This window comes from Larus michahellis, chromosome 6 (genome assembly GCF_964199755.1).
Source record: "Larus michahellis chromosome 6, bLarMic1.1, whole genome shotgun sequence".
NCBI lineage: Eukaryota > Metazoa > Chordata > Aves > Charadriiformes > Laridae > Larus > Larus michahellis.
Window position 1 is genome coordinate 31,596,419 of NC_133901.1, and position 18,446 is coordinate 31,614,864.

At 44.7% G+C, this 18,446-nt stretch overlaps 1 protein-coding gene across 5 annotated transcripts in view; it reads left to right on the forward strand.

Moving 5' to 3' along the window:
* Nucleotides 1-538: 538 nt before the first annotated feature.
* The window catches only part of MED12L (mediator complex subunit 12L), a 153,606-nt gene continuing 135,698 nt past the window's right edge, over nt 539-18,446 (forward strand). For 3 of the 5 annotated variants that reach the window (XM_074593305.1, XM_074593308.1, XM_074593306.1), the window contains exons 1-8: nt 539-712; nt 6,808-6,912; nt 8,733-8,924; nt 10,841-11,000; nt 14,234-14,403; nt 15,078-15,188; nt 15,629-15,898; nt 18,132-18,281. In XM_074593305.1, coding sequence (XP_074449406.1) covers nt 614-712; nt 6,808-6,912; nt 8,733-8,924; nt 10,841-11,000; nt 14,234-14,403; nt 15,078-15,188; nt 15,629-15,898; nt 18,132-18,281 — 1,257 coding nt within the window. In that variant the 5' untranslated portion in view covers nt 539-613. Of the gene's footprint in view, nt 713-5,914; nt 6,594-6,807; nt 6,913-8,732; nt 8,925-10,840; nt 11,001-14,233; nt 14,404-15,077; nt 15,189-15,628; nt 15,899-18,131; nt 18,282-18,446 lie in introns of those variants that run through there. The other 2 variants (XM_074593307.1, XM_074593309.1) reach the window with 2 other exon arrangements.

Consider the following 18,446-nt stretch of genomic DNA (forward strand, 5'->3'; position numbering starts at 1 on the left):
CTCCTGGGGAGACGAGAGACCGCCGGCGCTCCCGCAGCGGAGCCGGGCGGGGGGACGGCCAGAGGGTGGGCGGACCGGCCTCCTCCGCGGCGGGCGGCTGTTTCTCCGCGTCAATTATTTATCCGCTCAAATGAACGCTATTAAAAATGGGAACGGGCGATGGGGTCAACGCGCGGGTGCCGCGTCCCCGTGGCTGGAGGGAGCGCGGCCGGCCGCTCCGCTCCCCCCGCAGGGCTGTCCCCCGCCAGGCCGGCCGGCCGGGCAGCGCTGCCTTCCCGCGCCCCGGCCCCCTCCTCGCCCTCCCCCGGGGGCAGCTCGGGAGTCCCCGGCGCGGCGCTCGGCCCCACCATCGCCCCGTTGCGGTGCAGGGGTAGGGGGTCCGGCCGTGCCCCCGGCAGGGAGGGCTGCGGGCGGTCCCAGCCGGCACCTGCCGGGGGAAGGAGCGGGGCGGGCCGGGCCGCGCCGCCGCCCCCCGCGCCCGTCCGCCGCCGCGGCGCGCAGCCCGCCCCCGGCGCGGCGGGGGTGAGGCGGGGGGCGAGCCGCCGAGTGCTGCTCCCTGGCGCTCGGAGCCCGCTCCAGCGCCCGCCCGCCGCGCCGGCGAACATGAGCGATCATGGCCGCCTTCGGGCTCCTCAGCTATGAGCACAGACCGCTCAAGCGGCCGCGCCTGGGGCCGCCCGACGTCTACCCGCAGGACCCGCGCCAGAAGGAGGTGAGACCGGCCGCGCCGCGCCCGCCGCCCCGGGGCCCGGCCGCCAGCCCCGCGCCCGCCCCCCGCCCGCGGCGGGCCGCCGCCCTCGCCTCCCGGCCCGGCGCCTCCCCCGAAACTTTTGAGCGGCGCCGGGCGGCCGCGGAGCCGCCCGCTGACTTGCATTTTCTGCGGCGAGGCGGGGGTGGCGGTCCCGCTCACCGCTACCTCGGCCTCGGCGCCCTCCCTGCGGCCCGGCCGGCACCTGGGCTCGCCCTGCGGGGCGGCGGTGAGGGCAGAGGGGCCGGGCTGCCAGCCGGGCCACTTGCCGTGAGGGGGGGACCCCGTTAGGGACACAGCCGTCTGCCGTGAGGGCCACGGACCCGTGAGGGGTACGACCATCTGCCATGAGGGGCGCAGACCCTTGAGGGGCACCCCTGGCCATGAGGGACACAGACCCTTGAGGGGCACCCCCGGCCTGTGAGGGGCTCCCAGAGGGTGAGAGGTGCCACTGGCTGGGGCGAGCATGGGCCTGCTGAGCTGCCCACCCGTGTTCCTGACCTGACAGCAGGGACGTGTGGTTGAAGGAATGAAAGGGCTGGAGGGTTTTTGGAGGTCAAACACAGAGGGCAGGGTTGAGCGGGGCTGTAGCTTGTACTCTTGCATCAGGTTGTGGGTACCCTACTCCTGGGTAGCACAACCAAACCCACGGAGACCTGCCGTCGGTCAGTGCTGGGGCTGACTGTGTAGTTTGCGTGGGTGCTGTGACATGGCTGGCACATCCAGCAAAGCAACGGTGTGGGTTGTAGGCTCTTCCCAGCCTGGCTTCCCAGTCTTGATTCCAGGCTGCCAGCCTTCCAGAGGTGAGTGGAAGAAGCCTCTAGTTGGGTTATGTGACTGGGATGTCTCCTAGCAAAGTCAACGGGTCTCTCTGAGATTTGCCTCCTGTGCTGGGTTGTGATTTGTACATGAAGCCGTGTGTGCCAGATACCCCTGCCTCTCATGTGGCTGGTTTGGGATGTCCTCTTCTGGTGGTCCTGGCTGTCTTACGTCCCGGTGAATCGGCACTTGTGGAAGTCATCAGTCTGACGTGTCTAGAAGATGAACTCCAGTTAAATTGAGCAAGTACAGCAGGGCAGCCATACGGCATTCTTCATGCTGTGCTCTCTTTCCTGGTCAGTTCTCGTCTTGTGAGGCTTCTAGAAAGGACACTAATTAAGAGTAATTTATTAGCTGTGTATGAGCATTATCATCTGGTTCACATAGGCTGGCGAGTGCTCATCAGAGTGTGACTGTTGGTCAGTGCTGGTTGAGAAAGGCTTGGACAACATGCAATAAAAGATGTGTATTCAAGTCCATCACTAATCCTTTGAGAAATAGCTCAATTTTTTGACCTCTAGCATCTTTCTGTCTTTTCACCCTTATGCCGTACTCATCATACTTACGGACTTGGTGGTTACGGTACCTAGAAATATTTCTCTAGTGTGTGTTTTTTGTGTGTGATTGTGACCAGGCATGCAGAACTGCATCTGAACTCAGCTATGACAATGTATGGAGATGAATTTTTAGCTCTGGACTGTTGCATATTTTTAGTCAGGTGGTGGATTGATTCTTACAGACACATTTATAAATATGCAGCCCGTTACAATAAGAATGGAAGTGGCAAGTGCCCAGATGGTTAATATTTAAAATATGTTACATGGGTGCATTAGTAAATAGAAAATAACTGCACCAGGCTCATTGTTATTCGCCATAATGTAATTGATTGAAATGTGGCTTGGGGAAAGTCTTTATTCCAGGTGCGTGTGGGTGGCGTCGGTGTGTGGTGCATGGGGCATTTACAGGACATAGTCCTATGTCATTCCAGCCTTTGGGTTGGTGAAGTCTGTCTATCATTTGAAAAAGGAGACAAATCCAGAGTTGTGGGTCCTAGTAGAGGTGGGAATGGACCATCTGGTGACGGTGTTGCTGACCGTCACCCTGTGCCTTTCCAGATTCCCTCTCTGCTAGGAGCTAGCACCTCCAGGGATACTGGGCTTGTGCTCCTGAGCCCGCTCACCTGAGCGCCAGGTGGAAATTAACTTTTTTTTCTAACGCTTCCTGTACTCTAAATTGTGACTGTCTCCCTAAGATGGATAAAATATAATGCAAATTGTGTTTGGTGCAAGCCAAAGATAGAAACACTCAATGTATCATATCATCAGGGCCAGAGCCTCATGATTTTACCCGAGTAATCTTTTTAACTTTAGCTGAATTCAGTTTCAAAGCACAAAAATGCTCAATTGACATATTTTTCATATTTTTATGCTGAGAAATAGCCTTCAGACAGAAGAAATTTCCTAGCGCATAGGGTTTGACTCTTCCAAGCCTCAATTCCCCAATGTCTACAATCGCCAGTAGCCCAGACCACCTCCTTGCTGGTAGGATGGGTAAAGAAGTTGAAATTTCTGTCAGAGAAGCCTCTCTGGTATTGTTCCCCTTATGCCAGTTGGGAATAGACCTGTCTTGAAAGACCGATCTTCCTTCTTGCTCTCAGTATCTGTTTATAATATGGCTAGGGTGTTCGCAGTCTCCGGCAAAAGTTGCTTCTGCCTGTGGTTGGCTGTTGGGTATGGCTAATCCTTTTCTGTGACTTCTGAGCTGTTGATTCAGAGTGGGGAATGCTCCTCTAAATATTGTTATTCCTCTATTCATCACGAAATATAGCTTGTTTCGTAATCTATAACTGGCGTAATATTTTATACTGTCTCTTTTAGGGAGTTATATTTTGATCTTGTTGTTCAAACCAAGCCCAACATAGCAGAAGCTGAGCATCAGTGGAAGGCTTATGCTGCAGCAGCTACGCCACATGTTGAAATCCTGGACTTTCCTGCAGAGGGTTTGGGCCTCCAAGCTGAGGCTATGGTTGCTCTAAGATGCTGAAAGTAGGTGCCCTCATGTAATTAAGAGACACAAAGCAAAAGAAGGAGCATGTGAGAGGATCTAACAGTAATGACTGGTTAAAAAGAGCCATTTTTTTTTCTTTTATGAGTTTAATATGAACTTTTAAATTTCTTTGTTGAAGGGAATTTTGGAGCTTAAGGAGAAAAAGAATGCCTTTCAAAAATGACTTGTTTTTGACTGCATGCCGGTATAGCTCTGTACATTGTCTGTTTGCCCAGCTTAGATGTCAGAATAAACTGGCCAGTTGCTGTTTTTTCAAAACCGTTATACATCATTAGCTTTCTGCTTTTCTCTTCGTGGCTTGGTGCTGCAGTGAGCAAGTGTAACCGCAGTAATAAGGAAGCAGGAGAATGCTTAAGTTGAAAGAGTCCGTTCTTATTCATTAAAAGCAAGTTAATATGGAATTATGTAGTCTAGAACACCCAACCATAATGCCTCAATGCTTGATCCTAACAGTCAGTTCATTTGTTCTTGGTCTAGATCTGAGTGCCCTGAGTGCAGCCAACTGGGTGAGTGCTACAGGTGGCCTCCTCTGAACACGCTTTGCAGGAGTCACGGCTGCGATGGAGTGAACAAACACAGATTTAAGTTGGGGTATGACTTCTTGCAGAGCTGGTGACACTCAGGTCCTGTGGACGTCGGCTGAACTCGTCAGGCTTTCTTTCTGTAAAGATATCCATCTGTACACGTGTTCAGAAACGGAGTGCTGCAGATATATCGGTGGTTCTTAAATATCCCACATGAAACAATTACAATTCTTTCTGAAGCAAATTAACGCAATTTGGGCCTGACTGTTCATTTGACTATTTAAAATTGCAAAAGGGTTTTAAGCCTTGATTGGGCTCGCTTGGGGCCCTGCTTGACATTTTGAAAGGAAGCTTGACATCCCTGCAGGAGCCCAGAGGATCTGGCGCGTCGTGGCGCAGAGCGCGTCACTTAGTGACAGCAGCGTGTGGTGCTCCTGTGCCTGTCAGTAGGGGAGGGCTTGCAAACCAAGCCAAATGAAAGGATGTTTAACCCTGGGACATTCAGTATTGTGCAACTTAGCTGTGCTGGTGGCCAGGAAACCTTCGCTTCTGCTAGGGGACAGCTGTGCTCTTAGAAATTGACCCTGAGCTGTTAATGGAGCCGGCTTAAGTGAGATGTAATGAGAGCTCCTGTGAACATCCATTTTATTGTTAATTTGCTTGAAAAGGTATCTGGGTGCATTGTGTTTGCAGATGACATGTCTTTTCATTTCTAGTTGGCGTTTGGTTATGCAACTGTCCTGTGTTCCGTGTTTAGAATTTCTAAACTGCTGCTGAAGGCAGGGAGAAATCTGAGCTAATAATCTGAGCCAGACAAAACCAAAACACTGATGTGTTTGTGTTGTCAGTCCATCCGCAGCTTGTTCCGACAGTGGTGGTAGATACAGCAGTAAAACATACGGCTCTTAGTTATTTTCAGCATAATGATATCTAGACAGCTTTTTTCAAAGGAGGAGAAGTTTAAAGATAACAGAAGTGGGGTCATCTGTGGAAATGGCACTAATAGTAACATATATCTCCATCTGTTTGCCGTTTACCTTTTATTTATTTGCTTATAATATCTTTGATCACTTTCATCTCTGCCTTTATCTGTGTTTGCAAGGCTGTCTTGGGGATAGTGTGGGTGGAGGAGTGTTCCAGCACTTCTTGTTGATTTCATTTAAAATTCAGATGAGGCTTGCTAACTTCATAAACCCTAGAGAGCTTACATGTCTTCTAAATACATTACTGTCTTCCGTGTTACTCCCAAACTTTGCGAAAATACTGAAAAGCAAAATGCGTTGCAAAGCGTGAGAGAATAAGCTGAATGGAAGCTTCTGGGTTGCTGTTTTTGGGGAGAGAAGTTGCCCAAAACTATTAACAAAATCTTCTAGTAAAAGATGACTTTCTTAACTTTATTTTCTCCTATTTTATTTGCTTAGTTGCACAGCAGTCGCTCTTTGGTTTCATAGGTTATTTCACAATCATCTTGGGGATCGTTTGGATATCTTGACTGCTACCAGGGGTCCGTAGACCGCTTGAGCCTGTATAGAGTACCTTTGGTGGCAAGTAACTGATTTGTTGGGGGAAACAAACAAGTCAAGTTCCCATTTATCTGGCATAGGTAAACCTCAGTCTGACAGGCATGTGGTCCTGAATAAGTGAATGAAGTGCACAGCCTCCATGGGAGAATATTAACTTTTGGTGAAGATGTGGAGTGAAGATGGGGAAAGGATGGGGCGATGGTGGGTCTCACTTAGGAAGTTATATTCTGCATTTGTGAAGACTCGGGTATGTGTTTGCCCCTCATGCTACTGACTCCACTTATGTTAGTTCTGTGCTCTTGCGGCGAATATGATTTGGCTAAGCCCGCTTAAATACCCATATGCAGCAAAATGAAGGTGTGTTGATACTGTAGTAGGAGGGGAGTAATACTTCCACTACTAAAGAAGAATTCCAGAAGAATTTGGTTCAGTTGCATCAGGGACAGACGTTTACTTGAAATTGTTTCTGCTGGAGGTGATCTATTTCCTATTTCAGTAGATAGTATCAAATGGTGGTTGTGAGGCCACAAACTGAAATAGTAACATTTTAAACTTCAACAAAACAAGGATGCAAAAGTTCTTCTGTGCTGGGGGAAGGGACGTGTGGAGGTCTGCGGGTAACGAGGGGTGTTACCCCTCTGCTTTCTGTTGTGGAGTGATGCAGGTGGTTCCAGCAATCCCAGTGTATCTTGAGGAGAGGAGGATGCGCTGCTCTCCCTCCGCTGGTCAGGACGGCTGGTGACTGGCATCTCTTCCATGAGGAAGATTTAGGGCTGAGTGCTGGGGAGCACTGAAGGTTTTACGAAGGCTGCCAAGACCTTGTTTCCTGCTACCCTTCTCATGGTCAGCAATCCTCTTGCAGCAAAACAAGTGGGATCCTTATCAAGTTATGGCCTTGAAGCTTGTTGTAAGGTAAACACTTAATGGGGACTGGAGCGTAGGAGTGGCATTGTGTTCCCCTTCACTGAAATACTGTGAATGTGCAAAGTGCTTTGAGGGTTCAGGTGAACGCAGAGTGTGACATACTAGCAAATACAGAAATTTTTGTTATAAAACCATACTTCTCAGAATGATGTGACTTCTTAAATTGTCATTTAATTTTTTGCTCTTAAAATGCTCTTTGCAGGATGAACTTACTGCAGTGAACGTAAAGCAAGGCTTCAGTAATCAACCTGCTTTCTCTGGAGATGAGCATGGATCTGCTAGAAATATTGTCATTAATGCCTCAAAGGTAAGACAAGGCTTTTTGGTCTGAGTATACTCATTGAAATGGGAACCAACCTGGCAGTGGTTGTACTTGGTTCTTGACTGTTGTGCTTCCTAGTTGGAAGTCTTTGTATTAAAGTTAATTTCAGAATTAATATAAGAATGCTGAGCTGTTTTTCTGCTACCTAGTGTTACCAGTCTTCAGAGGAAAACATGGATGTTGAGAACAAAATGTAACTAGCACACTTCATTGTAGAAGAGATGTTAATTTTTGCTCGTTCTTTTATTTACTTCACTTGCAAACACAGTTGTGACTCCTTCCCTGAAAGTCTCTAGTGTTTACACATCTTTAACTTGCTTTTGTCTTGTATCTGTTTCATCAGGCTGTTTTCTGACAGGAGAAGTTGGTCACTGTGCTCTGGGTGTCTTGGAAGTACATTCTTGTATTGTTTAGTGAAATTTAACTTAGCTCTCCTGTGTTGTTTTTTTTTTTTTTAAGAGTCAAGTGTGACATACAAAAGAGCAATAAAAATCACTAAAATATTAGTTACTATCCTCCAAATTGAGAATAATAGCTGTATAGAAAAAATCTCCATCCCCTGTTTCTTTGAGGGATCTGTCCAGATTCATGTACTCTCACTTTTTTTTCCTGTTAGGAAAGCACAAAGAAACGATTTTGAAGGAGAATGTTATCAGGAAGCTTATAAAAATGTTTTTAGACAAAGTAATTTTCTGCTGTTTGACTTTTAAAATATATAACTTTATAAAGCTTATTGGAAAATGTGAATTTAGTTATACGTTGATGCTCTTTTAGCAGAAGAAGAGATACAAGTAAATGACAAGGTTGCTATTGTTGAAATGTTAAAGGTTTCCTTTACATTCTTCTGATTTTGTTTTCTGGAATTGCTACCTGCAGGCTCTTTCTGTCTTCTGTTTTAATTATTCCTGTTTTGACTATTGAACATAATTGCTTGAGAAGCAAAACAGAAATTCGTAAGGATGTGCTTATAGTTATTTGGAAGGTTTAAGTGTAGAATTACCAAAATGATCTTCTAAAAGCTTTTCATAGATTTTAAAATTACCCAACTATGAATACATTTATTAGAAAATCAAACATTTTAGTCTTACTGTCGGGTCTAAAAATTAATTTCTGTTACAGTAATTTTGAGAAGTAAATAAGCTTACGTGGGAAGTAAAATCTCTATTGGGCTTTTTTCTGCTGTTTTGGGATTGAAAGTACTGGGGAACCAAATGTTACAAAGCTTTTCATTCTGGAGGTATTGAGTGGTAGCGGAGGAGTTTTGAATAGAAGTCAGAACACTTTCTAGCTTACCCGAATCTTTGAAGTTTTGTCTGCTGTAACTGCTGACACAAAGACAACGAATGCGGTTCTTGTGACAGTGTGTTTTGTTGTAAATAGAAGTGAGAAACACGTATTTACACACTTAATGCTATGGTAAAGTGTAGAAGGGGAGGAATGTTCTGAGATACTCTTAGAATACACTGAATTGGGATCTAAATCTGAGATGCCCATCTCCTGGAGGGATGTGGCTCTGGGCATTCCCAGTGACCTGTCATGAATGGCAGCTGCATCTCTGGTATCTTTGGCTTGGTTTTGCTGACTTGTAGCTTCTACAGTGATAGTGCAGAAGTGTTGCACGAGTGCTTAATATCATAAATGTCCATCTCGTAGCTGCAGGGAATGAAAGTGTAATCTTATAAGATTGATAGCCTGGACTAGACTGATGACTATACCTATTCAGATGGAAATCCTTTGTGCGTTAATGTACGATAGATGCTTACTTACTGGGTTGTCATATATGTTTTGCATTTTTTTCCCACCAGATTGGCGCATACTTTAGCAGCATACTAGCAGAAAAGCTAAAACTTAACACTTTCCAGGACACAGGAAAGAAGAAACCACAAGTAAATGCCAAAGACAACTACTGGCTGGTTACTGCTCGATCTCAGAGTGCGATTCACAACTGGTTCACAGATTTAGCAGGAAGTAAACCACTGACTCTTTTAGCAAAAAAGGTATCAAAATACTCCTTCCTCTATTTCTTGGACGTTGGGTTGTACTGAATTGGGCTATAACAATAGGGCAGTGTTTCTGAATGTGCTGGATGTGGGGCGGTGCTGGAGGCGGCTGCTGCGCAGCATGTTTCCTCTCTGCAAGGAGGGAGGGTACCTGGGCAAAGGGGGACTTCTGATCTAGCTGATAAAAAGTTTCTTTGAATGACTGTATTTCAGCTTAAGTGTGTTTATCTTACTGACAGCCAGATTCTTTGCCTGTATGCTTCACTTCAAGGGTCTCTTTCCTCAAGCAAAGGAACAGTTTACAGAAATTCTTGTGTCTGGCAAGGAGATAACTGGCTAGGAAGCCAATGCCTTCTTAAAAGAACCTGCCTGCTAACTCCAACCCCTTTGCGTGCTCTTCACATTTAAATTTGTATTAACAATCTTTGTTGAACAGTCTTATTAGTTGCATTCTTGATGAAATTTCCAATTAAGAAGAAGAATTCTTGCTGCTTTGTGGCAGTCTTTGTATAACTGGAAAAGGCAATTCTGAGCTATCTCTTTGGATACTGCATGCTGTTAAGAACAGCAGTACAAGATAAATTTGAAGTGGTCTTTAAAACTCATCCAAGGTGGTGTCTGGAACATAGTAACGAAGGTGCTGTTATTCATGCCTTTCTTTCCTGAAGCTCTGTGTATAAGCAGCTAATCTTACAGTGTCTGGGAGTTACTCTGAGTATAAATTAAACTGAAATAGGGAACTCGTATTCCAAGACTATTGAGCATAAACGGATGAATATAACAGAAGGTACAAGTTTCACCAGTTTTTGGTCTGTTGCTATGCAGTTGATGAAGAACGTGTGCTGCTTTGCCATCAATAGAGCCACCAGAAAAACAAGAGCTTTGCTGTGGCAAGCATGCCACCACCTTAAGTTTCCCCCTAACTTTCCGAGAGGTTAACTTTGTGACTAGAAGTACTAGAGAGATTTCTTTCATTACTTAAGTTAGATTTATTTATTTATTTATTTATTTATTTATAACTGAATTTATAAACCTTCAATAACAGGAAACAAGCATGTTAGGAAAACTGAAACTGATTCTGTAGAGTCCCTAGGCTGACCACTGAAGAGGAAAGGGTCAGTGTTTTGTTTGCTGCTCTCTTCAGCATTGACACACCTCTGTTCTCCAGGCACTCTGTTGGAAAGGATGAGTATGCCTGAAGGAGTAATGAGGATTTTTTTGGTAGGGGATAGTAAGTGTAGCATTTGTGTCTCCATTCCCTTCTATCTCCACTGGGCATGAAATGTCTTGTTCTCGTATAGGTTGCTTAAACAATGCATTTTGAAATTATTCTACTTTATGCAGAAAGTTGTAAGGCTTGCTGTGACTGAATAGAGTGAGTCTTTACCTGGAAGTCTTGTGGGACTGGCCCTGTGGTGTGCGTGGCCAGTGCAGGCAGTATTAGCTGGCCAGGCTTTGTTTCCCTGGTGTGCTCTGGTTATTACGGACTCATCTGAACCAGGGGCACCCAGGTAACTGGCAGTGTCTGTGTAATTGAACCCTTGCCCAAAACTTGATATATCACAATTTTCCAGAGGTCCTGAGGATCAGCTTGCAGGACTGTTCCTGCACTTTGGATGTCTTTGGCTGTGTTAAGAGGTTTGCTAGTAGCCCTGTAGGCATCTCTGAGCGGGTAAAAGATGCTCTTGGTGAAACCTGGGGCAAGTGTGTGGTGGTTATCTCTTTTTTGTCAAGTCTCTTAGTTTCTATGTGTCTAGATAACAGGTGTGTCAGCGTAGTGGGTTCCTAGGTTGATGAAGAGGTCTGCCGCTTCCCAGGGAGCATGGGGCTGAGCAGAGGAGGCCTGGGCTAACCTGCAGGTGCCAGCTGCTGTTTGGACTGTGTGCTATAACTTGCTTCCTCTTTCATTTCAGGTTCCTATTCTCAGTAAAAAAGAAGATGTTTTTGCTTACTTAGCAAAATATTCTGTGCCACTGCTGCGAGCGGCGTGGCTGATCAAAATGACATGTGCCTACTACGCTGCTATTTCTGAAGCTAAAATCAAGAAACGCCAGGCTACTGACCCAAATATTGGTAAATAAACATCTCTAATATCTAAAAGCATAATAACAGCTGAAGGGGCATGCTCCTGTTGTTCATGGCTTTGGTGTTACTAGGTGTCCAGAGAGGAATCTTTGTAGTGGGAAGGGGAATAAAAATTCTTTTAAATCAGTTTCACTTAAAAATGTGTGTCACAGAGTACAAAGATCCACGCAGCATAAATACTACCCTGTTGGCTGCTTCTCCTCCCAGCTGATTCCTCCCTAAATCTCCACGTGCAGCATCTGATGAGATGACTGTGCTGCATCTTCACCACTGACACTGGTCTCTGTGGGGTTGGCAGGAGTGGCAAAGGCTGTGCTAAGATAAATGTTACCAGGGAATGAACAGAACTGCTGATTTAGAAAGCCTGGGATGAAATGTGGATTTCAAAGCTTATTTATTAGAACATAGGTGGCAAGGTATTTATTTTAAGTGCTAACCTTAAATGCCACCGTCCGGCACCAAGCCAGTGGGCCAAGCAGTGACCACCTTTAAGGTGTTCAAAGGTACTTTAACTATTATCAAAATTGTAGTTTTACTCTCTCAATTTACATATGCTACCTACAGCTCTTCTACTGTCTGGAATTAACATTTTCCTTCTTTGTCCTCAAAGTAACTGGGCTCAGAACAGACAATTTCACTGATGTTCAGCAACATCTCTGTACTGCTGTGAGAAATGTTTGCGTCTTCCTGCAAGCTCATTCTGTTGTTTCTTTCAAACTTTGCTTTGTGGTTTGTTTTTTTTTTTCTTTTATTATTTGTAAGCTCATAACACTAGTTTTCACTCTGAGTTCCTAGTTAAAGCCCCAAAAGTTTATTTTCTATTTTCTAGCAAACATCCTATGTTTGTTCTTTGGTGATAGTTTAAAAAGCATTCAAAAAAATCAGTCTGATTCTTAGAGACAGAGAGCAAGGGGGAGGCAACGTGCATGGCTGCCAAGAAGGAAGAGAGACACCTGCCTGGATAAAACAATGGTGTCTCCTTTGGTTTATGAACTCTGGGAGGCTGCCGTGGTGGGATTAGCTTCTCTGTAGTGAGGTCAGTGGTTTAGTGGGAGATAGCACAGTTCTCCGCTCCTTTTTCTGACGTGGGATGGGTTGAGGCTCCTTTTAGCTGTTCTGGCACTGCTGAGCAGGGTTGGGTGACTTGCTTTTTCCACCTCTCAAATTCCCCTTCTGTCCTTTGCACCATGGGATGCTGAAACAGCCCCTCTCTCCAACCTCTCAGGTTGTCTTCCCTTTTCTCTTGAATAATGTTCTCTTGAATAATGAATAATTTTTTGGGCTAGACCCTAGCAGGAAGCTCAGATCAGACCGTGAGAGCGGGCTGATTGCTTTCCTACTCTGTCGTGAGTAGCTCTTCTAGTGATAGGAGAGTATCTGTGGCCCTGCTAGGGGGACTGAAGTGGGGATGCTGTACACTGAGACTGGTGTGTAATTGTTAGGGTGTAGTTAAAAGAAGCACCCTCTTTGGTTGTCTGGGAGTGGGGGAGGAAGGAGGAGGTGAGGAAAGCTAAGGTTGTCCACTCTGTTGTGACAAATTGATCTAGACTTGGTTTGCTCTGGCTGGGAGTAGCGGCTCTTTGAAATAAAAGGAGTTTATGCTTACTGGGAAGGTGCATCGTGGGGCAGGCAGGTACTCCTGCTCTGGCTCTGCTTTGGGCTGGCACCATGGTGGCACCTGCTGCACAGGGAGGATGAACGAAGCCAGTGAGAGTGTCTGCAGGCTGAGGTGCCCGTGACTTTTATCACCAAGTATTCTGAGGTAGGTTACTGAAGATTCAGTCCTCTGTACAAATTTCCTGTTCTGCTAACGGTGTTGAGAGCTTTTGGGAAGTAGTTTGCTGTGTGTTACTGAGCAGCCTTTGACAGTTCCCAAAATGTTCTATATCTGTGCCTTGGATAACAGAAAGCTGGTTGCATTGTTTCTAAGTCAGGGGCACAGAGATATTGGCAATTGCTTTGGGAAAATTACCCTTTCATTCTGTCACACAAATAAGTTTGAAGTAGTGGATTCAGAATTGTTTTTCCAAAAGTGGGCGAATGTTTGAAGTAAATATAGTTAACCTGCTCTATGAAAACACTGAGACCCACTAGCTTCATACAGAAATTCCAGTGGATTTGGATAGAAAAGCATTCAACATATAGTCTGTATATGTTGACAGAACTGCCAGTTACAAATGCAAAGGGAAAAAAGAGTGAATGTGCTAGCTGAAGTCTGAGGTGAGTAGTAAACAGTGAAAATAGTTGTGTTTGAGAGTGGTGGTTCCTGTAACTCTGACAGTAAACAGGCTTAGATTGTCAAAGCAACTGCATTATGGATTCATAGAAGAGAGTGCTCTTCTAAAACATGCTGCATGCTGATTAAATACAGCTCTGTCAGATGTTTGTCTCTGAGATACTAACAAATAGCCTTGGTTGTTCCAGTTGCTGTTAAGAGAATGCCTTCCTTACAATTCCTGTTTTCCCAAAGCTTCATGTATATGACCAAACAAGTTCACTTATGTTCACTAATTTCTGCAAGTTATAGTAAATACAGAATCACTGCTGAAGCAGAGAGAAAAACTGGTGATTTTTAGGTTTGTGTGTTCGCTGAAAAGCACCTACTGACTTATCTAGGGCAAAGGAAAGATAATCAGTCATACTGGCAGACCTCCGCACTGTGCTGGTCACTCTGACCTAAGAAACTGCTCCTGAGCTTTTTTATTTTCATCAGAGTAAAAATCTGGAGGAGTTGTCCGTTTCAGAGTGATTACAGAAAGAACAGTTTTATATCCCACTGCTTGTGCAAAGTCCTGTTGAGTTCTACGTTGGCTATATTTGGAGGGGAAAGGAAGAGGAGACTAAAGGTCCAGATGGAAGGAAGTAACAAAATATATTTATTTTGCCTATTTCGAGGTTGTTTTCTGGCTGAATGCTGAAATCTGATGAAAGGGACAGGTGATTCCCTAAGGGCATACCTTGTGTCAGTGCCTTTTACGTCATCCTAAGCTAGCAGGCTTCTTGCCCATTTGACAGTATGTGTGCTTTGAGACCAACGCACAGGAGAGGCACGGCACGTGAGAAGCCCATTAATTCACATTAGGTGCTGCGTTATGCAACTGTGGGTTGATGTTTTGCACAGGTATTTTTGATGACAAAAGTGATATACGTTTGTTTGAATTCTCACTGTGAAAGAAACCTTTAATCACCTGAAATGTTCTAATTTTAAACTTATTTTGTAGAATGGACTCAAATTATAACCAGATACCTTCGAGAGCAGCTGGCAAAGGTTGCGGAGTTTTATCATGTGACTTCCAGCCAAGGCAACAGCTCTGTAGTGATGCCTCAAGAGATGGAACAAGCCCTGAAGCAGTGGGAATATAATGAAAAATTGTCATTTTATATGTTTCAGGTAATACTTTAAGAAGTGCATGGGTTTTATTTTTTTTTTTATTTTTTTTTTTTTTAGGTTACCATTCTTGGAAAGTTTAATTTTAGAACTTACTGGTAGCTTTTGTGGTAAGACTTGCATGCATTGTAAATGCTAATTCATTTAAGATTTGCTAGCTGAAAAAGCTTTGATTCGCTTAGTGTGCTTGACTGCGACTGCAGTAATGTACTCAACTGTTCTGTCTTTTCTATATTATCCCGTCTTTTAAGGGTTTTTTTAATGGTTGTGGATCAGGCTGAGGTCAGCGTGGCTCATGAAGCTCTGGGTGTTGGCGTGGTGGTCTGGCTGTTCAGTTCCACATGGTTCTAGCCCAGAATAACTCTCTGGTTCTTTCTACCCAAGGACAGAAATAGCAGAAGGGTTGCTGGGAGGGGGGTCTGTCAGCAGTAAATCAGGCAATGTGCTGAATTTGAGCTGTGGAGATTGTTGGTGCTGTACGCAGTTGCTTCCCTATCCTTAGGGCTGCCATGGTGGCGGGTGGTTCCTGCCTGTGTCGTGGGGGTTGAGGGTCTTGGGAGCTGTGTGCTGAGATGGATAACGAGAGCTAAACCAGAAATGAAATAAAACTTGTAATTACACGCCTGCTTGTTTAGCGCTCCCAGTTAATACGTGATGTATTATTTTAAATCCTTTAGGAAGGAATGCTCGAGAGACATGAGTATTTGACATGGATACTGGATGTTTTGGAAAAAATCAGACCCACTGATGATGATCTTCTTAAGCTGTTGTTGCCACTAATGTTGCAGGTACATGCATGTTTTAAAGCCAAAAATCAATATAAGCATGATTCATACATGTTAAATTATTTTAATATTTGTGGTGGTAAAATCTGTGTAAATGTTTTTACTTAGAACATTTAGGGAAATATATTGCATGGTGCATGTTTGGAATTTATAAACGCCTTTAAAATGTTCATGCTTTATAATCCTTAACTTGAATTGATAGAAGGATTCTGTAACTGGTCCTGGAGAGCAGATGAATTTTTTAAGAGACAGAAGTATAGATGCATATTTGAGCTGCTCTGTTCTTTTTTGACTTCTGGAGTCTTAAATATTGGAGGTAATCCCTTCTAGTTTACGCACGTTCAATGTTAGATCGTTAAAGAAAACAAACACATGGAGTACACTGTGTACTAAACTATAAGGTGTTTTTTTTGTTTTTTGTTTTTTTTTTTTTTAAATTTCAGTATTCGGAAGAGTTTGTTCAGTCAGCTTACCTATCCCGTCGCCTTGCTTATTTTTGTGCCAGACGTCTGTCTATATTGCTAAGCGATGGTCCTAATCTTGTAGCTGCACACTCTCCCCATATGATTATTGGACCAAGCAACCCTCCTCTGGCAGCCCCAAGTCCGACTGCCCCGGGTCCCGTGGTGAGCCCAGTACAGCTGGCCTGCTCAGATTTCCTCTCCTGCCCTCAACACCGTCCACTGGTGTATGGACTTAGTTGTATGCTGCAGGTAGGCCAATGTTCCATTGCTCTTTGTTTTCAAGGCTATAACCATTCAGTTCATTGGAAAATGGAGTGTTTTTTTCGGTGTGACAAGGTGTGGTAGTTGTGGTTTGGAATGTACCTGTGTCCATTAAAGGGTGAGGACTGAGTGGGTCTGGGGGGAGCAGGAGGGTGGATTCTCCACACTATCTGAGACATGATGGTGGAACCACCTGGAGAAGCTTGTGCTGTCTGTGTATCTGTCTGTACCTCTGCTGCGGGAAGGAGCGATTCTTCTGCCAGGGATGGGCAAACCTTTCCTTTGTGATGGCGTGTTTCTGGTTGCAGTAATGCTCTCTGCATCTCATTGCATTCTCACCCCAGTGAGCTGGCACGGTTCTGCCAGACCCTGGCTGTCTGCTGAGTGTGGCTGGACAGAAGACAGCACCGTACTGACTCCTGCAAGCTCTAGCCTTTGAGGATTTCCTTGCTTCTTCCAGCTTGTCGCTAATGCTTGGTGCTACTGCAGGCCGCTTCATTTTGGTTTTGTCACAATTGCGAGTGGTTTGTTACTGCTTTATCAACTTCCACAGTTTTTAAAACTGTGGAACAGAAGAGACTGTTCACTTGTGTGTGTTGCCCGGCAATAGCAGAATTGTCAGGAGAGTAATTATTTTCTAAAAAAGGACTTGTATGATGAGCTGCAGTTGTTTGCCTTCCTGAGTGCTGACCTGATGAGACTTCCTCAAGCCTTCCTGCTGTTGCCTGTTCAGTTGTCTGTCTCTAGGGGTCGTAGAGATGCCCTGGGGGTGGTACCAGGAGTATGCTGAAGCTCGTGGGATCACAAAACCACAGAATGGGTGAGGTTGGCAGGGACCTCTTCAGATGATGTTGCCCACTCTCCCAGTCAGGCAGGGTCAGTTAGAGCACGTTCCCCAGGACTATGTCCAGCTGGATTTTTAACATCTCCACCACCTCTCTCGGCAACCTGTTCGAGCGCTGGAGCACTCCCACAGTAAAAGAGCACTTTCTTGTGGTACGCAGCTCCCTTTCCAGGGCTGCTGCTTCCTCGTGGTCGTCGCAGTGCTGGAAGTTCAGAGCCTGGAGGCAGGCTGGGTTGTATGCAGGGAAGACTCAGTCGTGCTGTCTGAGGAAAGAAAGTGGGAGAGTATCTGCATCCCTCTCTCTGCTGAGGATGCATGAGTCAGGACATTAGATCCCATCTGGCTCTCAGCGTGCTGTTACTTTTTTCCTCTTGAACATGGATCTGTCCTGGGAATGTCAGCGTGTGTCTCCATCCTGGGCTGCTGGGGTACGCTTGTGTACTCTGGCAGTTTTACAGCTTTTCTCTACTAGCAACACAGCTGGTTGTCTTTCTGCTCTTCCTGTACTATTTGGGTTTGTGTACGTGTGTGTTTTCTCTTTTTTCTACCTCTTTTTCTTGTGCTAACGAGTGGGTCCAGAGGACAGCCTGGATTCAGACAAGCTCTCCGTCTTTTCAGAGGAGCATTTCTCCAGGCAATGTTTCTGCTGACGTGCTGCTTTGTAACCCACATCTGGACTAGGGGAGCTTCCCAAGAAGTAATCAAGCAGTCTCAAAAATAAACATCTATAAGATGAATCCGCTTCCATCATTTTAGATAACATTTAAGGTCTGACCCCAAAACACCAAAGCATTCTGCTTTTGCTCTGTGCTATACCAAATGCTACAGGGTAATAGGTACTTGCTGACAAGCTGTTATAAAATGGCTGTTTTGAAGCCTGTCAATGCAAAACCTTTCTTTTGAAGTAAATCTTAAGTTCGTGGTGCATTTCAATGATGCTTTTGTGCTTTAAAATCTTGACAGAAGAGTTGATTTTAATTAATTTCTTAAATTTTAATGTTTCACATGTAGCTTCTTTCTGTAAGCTGAACACCAAAATGACTTCTTTTTTCTAAAGCCCATTCACGTTTCACAGAAAGGATCTGACTGAAATTAACCTTTGGTGGTCGTCTTTGTTGCCATTTTGAAAGTAATACAAATGAGAATTGAACAAGTATATATTTAAATTTTTTTAATAATGAAGAAGGAAAATAATATAGTAGTTGAATTTTCTCAAATTAACGTTTTAAATTGTGCATAAGCCTGTCTTTTTGTTTCTTTCACTGTAGTAGTTAGATCAAAAGTGATTCTAGTCTCATGGACTCTCTTATTGTTGGTACTGTCTATCGCACATGTTTAGAAAAAGACATTACTTCTGTTTTGTACTATTGCTTGCAGACTGTAACTCTTTGTTGCCCAAGTGCCTTGGTGTGGAATTATTCCACAAATGAAAATAAGAACGTTAATCCAGGCTCACCTCTGGATTTACTTCAAGTTGCTCCATCTAGTTTACCTATGCCAGGTGGAAATTCAGCGTTTAATCAGCAGGTAAGCATTTTTCATTGTCAGATTATTAAAATCTCTTTTATATACCAAATAATAATTTGTGATCATTAGGACTACAGCCAAGTTTAGGTATTTCTGTAGGTCTAGTTTCAAGACTAGTGTTGTGCTAGTTTTTTTATGACTTTACTTTGTACTTCATTTAGGTAC